Source organism: Sus scrofa, chromosome 8 (genome assembly GCF_054392235.1).
Source record: "Sus scrofa isolate SSC_HxYL_T2T_F1_AM1 chromosome 8, Sscrofa_HxYL_maternal_Yorkshire_Landrace_v2.0, whole genome shotgun sequence".
In the NCBI taxonomy this organism is placed as follows: Eukaryota; Metazoa; Chordata; class Mammalia; order Artiodactyla; family Suidae; genus Sus; species Sus scrofa.
In genome coordinates this window covers 133585145-133594765 of record NC_139390.1, presented here as the reverse complement: position 1 = coordinate 133594765, position 9621 = coordinate 133585145, and the positions used below count along the sequence as shown (strand labels likewise).

Sequence of the window (9621 nt, the reverse complement as noted above, 5' to 3'; positions counted from 1 at the left end):
CCTCAATGAGTCCAATTATAATTGAATAGTAGTAGGCCCGTTTACACCTAGCCTCAACTAGTCACTTGGTTGTGTTAAATCTCCAGCCTGAAATGAGGCCAAACTAAATGTAAGTTAGCCACTAGAAAAAAGAAGTCATAATCGTAAGGATTTTATTTAAGGAGTATGCTTCCAGAAAATCCTTTCATTCTGGTACTGGGAAGCTGTCATTCAGTACTTTCCCAGCTCTTCCCATGGAGGAGCAACCAACTTCTTCATTCTGCATTTATATACAGGGATCTGTGGTCGAGCTACTCAATGTAATATTTTGATCAAATGTTTCACTGAAGCTTGCATTTTTGTTTTACTTAATTATTATAATTTTAATTTCAAGATCTTCTTTATCCTTCCAGTATCCCGACTGCCTGAAAATACACTGGAGATATTAAAAAAAAAATCACTGTATAAAAGGTAACTAGCACGTTCTCTCCTTTTTATAACTTTATAATTGAAATCTCATTAAAGGCTTTCTAGGTCTCGTTTTCCCTTAGTGACCAGGTGTCCCTAATTTGTTTTTAACCAATTTGACTAATTCCAGGCAAAGAGTAGAAAAAGTCTGATACCTGTTGGAGAATAGCAATAGCAAGGTTAAATAACTGGGGTAGCTTTTTTAGGTTGCCTTTAACCTCGTTAAAAAAAAAAAAAAAAGACAAAAGAAAACGGAAAAAAAAAAAAAAAAAAGGCGTCAACGTCTTATCTCTTAGAGTCCTGCCTTTTTCTCAGTCCGGGTTGAAGATTCCAAGGGAAATGAGAGCACTATTTTGTTTCTCCCTTGTATTGCAGATAGGGGGAGGAGGTGGTTATTAGAGAGAAGCTCTTCCTCTCTCGGTTTCCCCCTCTCTCCGCCTGACAGCACCGCTCTCTCGCGGGCTCGCTCGCTCTCCTAGGTGATCCATTTCTAGGCAACGCAGGTCTGGCGCTGAAGCTGCCAGGCTCGCTCCTTGCTCGCTTCCCGCATCCTGCCAGGCGAACCGCTCCAAGAGCCTCCTGCAGCCTGCGCCGGCTTCCCTCCTCCGGCCCGGCCCCGCTGCTCGCGCCCGGCGCAACTCCCCTGCCACCGCGCCCGAGCGAACCGGCTCCTCGGCCCGCCTTGCCGAACTACGCTCCCGCCTCGCACAGAAAGGGAATTTTCTCTGCATTACTATCTGCATTACCTTGAAGTTCACTTTTACTACCCCTCTTGGAGAGGGCTTTTTGCTCTCCCTGCTGGAATCTGGCCGCTCCGCTTGGAATCTCCTAATCTTTCCTTTGCACTTAGATTTTATTTTGGCAGCGAAGACAAGTGATTCTCTGCGGGCCGTTGGGGCGGGGGGAGGGGGCTTTTTCGGCGGGGGGAGGGGGAGGGGAACATCCGGCGTGAAGGCGGGGGGGTGGTCTGTTGGAAGTTGCGGCGGAGCTGGGACCGGAGACCCGCGGCCCCCGCGCAGCGATGGGGATGGTCTGAGCTCCAGCCTCTCCCCCTGCCCGGGAGCAGCCAGGCTGGATACATTTTTAAAAAGCCAAACTGCAAACAACTCTGGCGATGCCAGAATTCCCCTCCAAGTGACACGGCTTGGCGAAGGCGCTTTCCTCCGGCTGGGCTCCTCTTCTTCGCTCTGCCTTCCTCAACGACGACTAAAAGCTTTGCTCTGGTGACAGGAATTGAGAAAAAGAAAAAAAAGCTGTGCTAAACTCTGTCGTGACCTCAAACTCTTTGGACTTCGAAAAAAAAATTTTTTTTTTAATATTGAAAGGAAATCTATCCTAAAAGAGAATCAGCGTAGGAGGAGATGGAAGTTTTCCCCTTGCTCTTGGTTTTGTCCGCCTGGTTGTCTCGAACCTGGGACTCGGCGAATGCGGATTCGATCATTCACATCGGTAAGAAAGGGCTGGTGCTGCCCGTGGGCACTTTTACCTTTTGCATTTGCGAATGTTTCCCTTTGGCTTCCCCCTCTCCGCCCTCTGTGTGGCTCGTTGGCGGTGGCTCTGGTTCATTGCCCCTTCCCGCTCCCCTTCCCTCTCACTTGTGCAGTTTTCGGGAAGGATGTGGCTGCTCGAACCTTGACCTGTGCTGTCGTTCCGCGGTGGAATGAGCGTGTGGGCTGCCTGTGTGAGGCTCTCGAATTCACCTCAGCGTGCGTGTACCCGGGAGTGCGGGGGGCTTCCAAGTGTGTGAGGGGAGGAAGTTTAATCGAGTCTACCTTCCATATTCTTTCCCGGATGTGCATTTGCTCCATTAAAAAAAAAAAAATTATCTTTGGGGGAACCGAGGTGTCACCTGCGAGGAGAGCAGAGCTGCGTGGGGGTGGGGGGAGCTCCCTTCGGATCGAACAGGTGGTTTTGCAACGTGAGCCGGCCGCGTCCGCCGCAGCGCCGTGCGATGGTGACGGGGGGCTCGCCGCGCCCCCAGCCTCCTTCCCCTCTCCGCGTCCTCTGGGCTTTGCGGTGCTCGCTCAGAGGCGTCGCGACCGTGGCGGGAGGGGCCAGCGGCCAGTCGCCGAGGACTGGGAGCCGCTCACCTCGCTGCCTCGCTCGCGCCTCCCGGGCCGGCGCGGCGGCGGCGGCGAGACTGGCCCGGGGGGCGCTTGGGAGACGCGGGAAGCCTGGCGCGCGGGCGGCCCTCGCGGGCTGCCTTGCAGACACCTGCCTCGCCTCGCCGTCTACTCTGAGTTGCAGGGCAAGGCCGAGAGCAGAGGCGCTTGGGCTGCGGGCCTGACTCCGGGAAAGACGCCGCGCCGCCTTGGAAATGCTCGTGGCCCCACCTATTGGCAACCAGACGGGCCGGGACTGGCCGCGGCGGGCGCGGGCGGGCGGGGGCTGCGCGTCATTATCATGCACAGCGCTCGCGGCTTCAGGCTCCGACTCTTCTCACTTGCTAATCCGTGAGAGCTGAACGGAGACGGGCTCTCGCAGCCTTTTCTGCCTTAATGCAACGATTTCCTCTTCGGAAATCCGCGTCCGCGGGCCAGAGAGGTTCAGTTCCTGGGCTCAAGCGAGGCCCCTCTTGGGGAATTTTTCTGGACACGGGACTTTTATTTGTCCACACGGCTTGATGTTCTGCAAATTGAGGCGACAGATGGGTCGCAGCATCTCTCCTTTGGTCCTCCTGCCCCTCCTCCGCGACACACACACACACACACACACACACACACACACACACACAGGCGCGCGCGCCCTGGAAGGGAGACCTGCTGCAGGTTGAGGTTGTGTCTACCCAACGAGGGGCTTCTAACCGCTGTGCTCGCCCACAGCGGCCAGCCCCTCAGCTCCAGGGGGCTCCCTTTCTTGGTCTCAGAGGCTGTCTCTGTAAACATGTCTGCCATTCTTTGTCATTATATCAATAGAACCATATATGTCCGTGTGCAAGGGGTAATGAGGTCAAGATTCAGAAAACCTTGCATTTAGGAATTAAGTTAAGCACTAGACAGCTTTCCTGCTAGATCACGTTTTGCTTGAGGGTAGCAGTGCACTGGGGGTTCAGAACTTTGCAGGGAGAAATTATGGTCTCTTTGAGGGTCTCAGTAATGTTCCGATAGAGTTCAGAAATTAAGCGTCCTCCTCTTAAAGGATGTGCATTTATGTCCAGTTGTAAATGACTTGGGCAGGAATGCAGATTATGTATTATTATCCTACCTTTACATTCATGTTATGATTAGAGGTTTATGCTTTATGCTCCTCATCTCTCAGGAAGGAAGCCAGTGGATAAATGCTTATTTCATTGCTTATTCTGTGGTCTACACAATAAATACATTATTTGCAAACACCTACAGCTCTTGCTGTCCTCTACCAGATGAATACTATTTTGCAATGCAGTCTGGGCATTTGTTTCAAAATAGAAGACAACTGTTGTATTTTTTCCTTTACATTCTGTTGTCTGTCAGTGTGACATGACTTATTTATAACCAGTGCAAAAGAAAGTTACTGTGTACAAATTACAGATTTCTTTAGAAAGCTGATTGCATGCATTAACTGCATATACTGCTAAAGAAATACTTACTAGACAATTAATTTGACTTGAATGCAATTAGTACATTAGAGAAGAGGACTAGCTTCTTTTATAAACTACCTAATATTGCCACGAAGCTAGCAAATTGGTGGTTGTTTCAAATGCGTCATATCTTTCATAATATACTGAAAAAAGTTACCTCTTAAATTATAAAAAAATAATGACCAAGTCTAATCTGTGTGTACTTCAGAGTTTAAAAACCTCTTTTGCTTCTACCCCCAACTCAGCCAAAGTATAATAAATTCAAAGCTGAATGCCCATGTTAAAATTTTAAAGTACCCATTAATGTTCATTGGATCAGTTTACTTGGGAGAAGAGAATTTTCTTTAGAAGGTGATTGTCTTCATTTAAGTATTTAACGTGAGAAATATGGTCAGTGTATTATTTCAGGACTAAAAGAATGAAAGCTATGAAACTGGAGGGAGAGTGAATATTTCAACTCTATAGATACAAGGAGATATGTGGAAACGAAAGGTTTTCTCAGCCTCATGTGGTGTGTTCTAGTAGATAGTAGCTGCAGTATGTAGTTCAGGCGAGCTAAAAAGATAAAAAGACATTGCTCTAATAGGTTCTTTAAATATTGAATCTTTTTGGTATTGAACCAAATTATATGTATGAAAACTCCATCTTTTTCTCTTTGTTTTTATTTCATGAAGTTAATTTTAATAAAGTCAGTTATATATTTTAAATTCTAATATGTTTTATGAACACATTAGTTCACTACAATGATGGTACAATGGTTAAAACTAATGATATAAATGGAAATCTATTTCAGGCAGAAGTGCCCTAATATTGTGATTACTTTGAATTTCTGTTAAATCATTATTTTAAAGGTATTTGATAATTACATATTCTTGTTTAATATGTATGCATACATAACACACATATGCTATTTAGAAATGAATCACCTCAATTGTGATCTTCTTTGCCCCCCCCAAAGAAGGTCTTTTGACATATAAAAACTATGCAGTTTTGAATTATGCTTCTACTTTGAGCCTATGCATTGATTGAGTAATTTCATCAGACCCACATTACTTGATTGCTTAGAAGTTTCCTAATGATCTGCATGCTGTAGGAAGAACCAAAAAGTCGTGAGTGGAATGGCAATGATGTTGTGTTTTATGAGGCTATTCAAAAGTCGCTCTGATTTATGTAGCTAGAAAGCTCCAAAGTCTTTGAGATTATCCACGCTGACTGCTATTTTCTTCATACATCAGTCGTCCCACACTCTTTACTCCCTAAACACAACAGGAGTTTAGAGCATTGCTTTAATTAAGCAGGGATTAGGTGGCATTTCCAGTCAACTGCACAGTTTGTGTTTTGCTTCATATCTCGTGTGGAGGATCTCTTGTTTTAACGCTTTAATGTATGCTAATTTCTTTATTTGGTTCTTGTGCCCTCAGAACTGATTGAAATGAGCTATCCTCTGTTACGCATGTCTACAAAGGTACACTCAAAAAGCGTACTTATTCCTATATTACAGAAATCACTACCATGTTTTTTGTTGTTATCAGCCATAGTAAAAATAGCCTATGCCAACAAGGAATAGAAATGACCACTATTCATGTTTTTCTCTTAAACAAATGATACTTTGTCTTCTGAGATCATAATCATCAACTATGACATGTTTGAGAAGCTTAAGACAATTCACAGAAATTTTCATCAGAAAAAGTTCAAATTAAAGTTCTAATTGGTGGTGAATAAAATGTGTCACCACATTATAAGCAATAATAGATGGCAGATTTGAAGCATTAGTTTTCATTACTGCTGCACTGAGGACTATTTTATCAAATACAGAATGTAAAAACATTTCCACAAGTTATATTCTATTTTCTATCAGATTGTTTCTTTTTCAACTCTTTACATAATTTGCATTAGCTAGTGATAGTTTTCAGGAGTTAAGTACCCTGCAGTGTATAAAATATTTCAGAGATTTAAGTTATCCTTTTATTACTTACAGTAGATGTTTGCTCCTTAAGTTAGGATAATATATGGTGTAAGCTTCTGGAAAATATTGAGAAGTAGCATCTGAGTTTAAAATAGGGGTGTACTATATAAGGTATGTTCTTCTGTATCAATAATACAGTTATTTGAAGTGCAATTCAGATGTGCATTAAGTTAGACAATGTTATTAATCAACAGTATCAACTATGACATGACTAATAAGTCATTACACTAAGGACCTTTGCTTTCTACTCCAGGTGAAATGTACATCCAATAAATATGTCCTATAAATTTTAATTGAAATATGAATAAAAGTCAAGATCATTAACTTTCACTTATCCAACAGTAGAAACCAGTTGTGGTTATTAAGAGTAATAGAAGATGCATTGTATTTAATTTTAATCTCTAAGGCTAAGTTTATCATATTGTACTTTTATCTCAAAGGGATATTGTAATTTTAAAACCACACTTAAAATCCAGAAAGTTTTTCTCCCTTCCCTTGCGTATGCTATTTTAGTATTAAAAAATGAAAGTACTTGGCACTGCCATTGGATTTTCATGGTATTTCAGATATAAGCATATTGGTGAGTAGCAATACTTAGTTTGACTACAAATATACTGTTTACTAGAAAATACATTTGTGGCCTATAAGGATAGTTTTGCCATTAGGTGTCACTGCATTCTGATCTGTTCCTTTGTAGTCCTACTTGAAAATCACATGAAATATTTTTTTAAATTCTCAGAAAAAAAAAAAGCCATTTAATGAGGTTTGTGGTGTATAATAAGATAACAGGTGGTTCTTATTTTCAAACTAGAAAAGGAAATATCCTTGACTCTTATTCTTGTAAGAATTTAATTCCTGGATATAACAACACTCTATCATCTCTAGATAGATTAGGATGCTCTATCTAGTGATTCAAATTTTTTACAAATTTAAATTACAACAAATATCTCAAACTAATACCATCTGTGGAAAAATCTAAGATGCTAATAAATAGGATGAAAATATGCTTCACAGCACTGGTGAAAACAGACATTAGTAACTGCTTCCCTATGCAACAGTTGGTGTCCCCAACTGATTGATGTTTGTAACACAAAACACACACAGAGCTATGAACAAAATGTAATATGGAAACAAATATAAATAAATTTTAAAACCATCAACCACTGAGTTTTGTGAATGATTGTATAAGTTTTTAGACAATTTTGTCCTATAAATTGTTTTATGTATTTTTGTCGGTCTCTTCCACACACATACCACCACCACCATCAGCAGGGCCAATGAGTTTGTGTGGTAATATAAAACCAGTGTCTATTATCAAGTAATAATTTTCCTATTTATCTAATTTTTTTAAGAGGCAAACTCTTACTTCTAGCATATCTGTTATAAGACTAATGGAGGATGAAACTTTAATCTGATAAATTAGTTTTAACGTTGGCAAAATCACATAATTAGAGAATGGAATACTAAGTTAAATGAATGAACAGTTTATTGTATTGTTAGATCTTGACCTGTGCCAATATTAGTTAATAAACTAGTTGAAATGATGTACTGTTAAAAATTCAGAGTAAAATAAAGTGATCAGATAGATGTCTAAAGTATTCATTATATGAACTAAAATGAAAACAAATTACTACATTTGTGGAATTGGGAGAAGAGATACAGTATAGTGTGGTTCATATAGTTAATTTTAGTAGTTACGTTTAGAGTGAATTTAAAAAAAATACGAGGGGAAATAAATGGAGCATAAAGCCCTAATCACTCAAATTAAGGACCCCTTAAAATGAAGATTTTTTTTGATATGAGCAATAATTAATGCATAGTATACTTGTTCACCAGATAGTCTAGATAACTTCAGTATCAGAGTGAGAGAGCTGGGTTTCTTTTTTGTTTTAGATTTTGTTTTTATTTTGTCTATCATTAATACTAAGATGTTGCATACAGTGCTAGTGTATATCACAGTACTAGTGTACATTAAACTGACTGGAGGGATGAGTAGTCTTGTTTTCTAACCAGCATGGACTGCAGGAGCCTTTAGAATTTACCAATTAAAGCACACAGGAATATTAGCATACATCTGGCATCACACAAAAATGTAGTGTATAAAAGAAATAGCCAGTGTTTGTTTCTTCAGTGTTCTTCATAGTTTTGAATTCATGCTCCAGGTATTTTGGCTTTTACCCTCCTGTTGTTCACCAAGTGGTTATCAATGGGGAGCTGAGGTTAGGTTGACCTACTGAAAGCTTCCTTGAGTGAATAGAGGGAAGCCCAAAGGGAAGCATAAGAAGCTAAGTGCTGAAAGCCCTCCCTGTGTGTGTGAAAAATTTTTTAAATCATTCTGTGGCCAAGTCCCTTACCAGCATATATTTTTACTCAGGAAAAAAGATCAAGTTATTAATTTTATTAAAACAACAATTCTTAAACTTTTTCCTCATCTTCAAATAATTCAAAGTAATGTTTTTAAGATAAATACTTCTTTTATTGCTCTGAGTACCTCATTTTTCATTGTAATTCTAGACGTTGTATTCCCGCAACTACAGAGTAATGTAGGCATTACTACCAAAATGCAGTATGTATGCTCACTGGTAGAATGTTCTATCATTCAACAGACATTTATTCTGAACCTACTCTATTGAACTACTGTCTTTAGGTCCCAGAAGTAAAATGTCAAAGAAGCAAGCTATGTCCTTGCATTTAAGGAATTAAACAGTTTCATGGGGGGTGCCACCAGATAAATAAGAAATACAGGTTATAATGTTAGTGAGAAATGCTATGAAGAAAAGTGAAGGCATGACATCCTATTTCGAGTAGGGTGTGTTGGTAAGACCTCCAGAGGACATGATCATTGGAGCAGAGACTTGATTCAAAGAAGGGAAATTAGCCATATGGATATCTGATGAAAAAGGATTTAAAGTCAGAGGGCATAGCAAAGGCAATAGCCATGAGACAAGACACTAAGGAATCTGCTTAATTCATTTAAAGAACATCTTAAGTCAGCGTGGAGCAAATGTGGAATTTAGTGAGCAAAGCAGGAAGTAGAAATAAAGAAGTTCTAAGAGGCACCTAGGCAAGATCCTATAGGGACTTAAAGCTCATGTGTGGTACGGTGTTCAGATCCTCTCGGTATGTAGGATGACCACTGGAGGGTTAAGATCAAACACATGACATGTTGCTTTGTAGTTGAGAAAGATAAGCTTTTCTAGTTGGGTGGACAGGTAAGAGTAGAAATACGAAGAAAAATTTGACGCTAGTGAATTAGACTATTCCAGTAGTTGGTAGCTGAACTAGATGAGTCGTAAGATTGTGTATATATTTTGAAGATAAAAGAAACAGGATGTTGCAGTGGAATGGGAGAGATCCAGAGGAAGTAAGGAAGCATCCACGGTATTTTACCTGAGCAAGTGGGTAACTAAAATTTGGAACGTGGGGCAATGAGCAAGTTTTAGATAAAAATCAAATTTTGCATTTATTACACTTGATATTCCTATTTAGACATCAAATTTGAGAATTTAATTTGGCAGTTGACTACATTAGTCTAGAATTTTGGAGGGAGTTAGGAATTCAAGCTGTACATTTGGAATTCATCATTGTAGGTAATAGGAGGGGATATCACACTGAAGAACTAACTGTGCAAAGAGCAGAGGTCCAAGGT

The 9621-nt window shown here is 40.8% G+C and overlaps 1 protein-coding gene across 7 annotated transcripts in view; it reads left to right on the top strand.

Moving 5' to 3' along the window:
• Positions 1–883: 883 nt before the first annotated feature.
• GRID2 (glutamate ionotropic receptor delta type subunit 2) overlaps positions 884–9621 on the top strand; it is a 1344144-nt gene continuing 1335406 nt past the window's right edge. For 4 of the 7 annotated variants that reach the window (XM_084973393.1, XM_084973394.1, XM_021100736.2 and 1 more), the window contains exon 1: positions 884–1896. In XM_084973393.1, the coding sequence (XP_084829519.1) occupies positions 1809–1896 (88 nt within the window). In that variant the 5' untranslated portion in view covers positions 884–1808. The remainder of the gene's footprint in view (positions 1897–9621) is intronic. The other 3 variants (XM_084973395.1, XM_084973397.1, XM_084973392.1) reach the window with 1 other exon arrangement.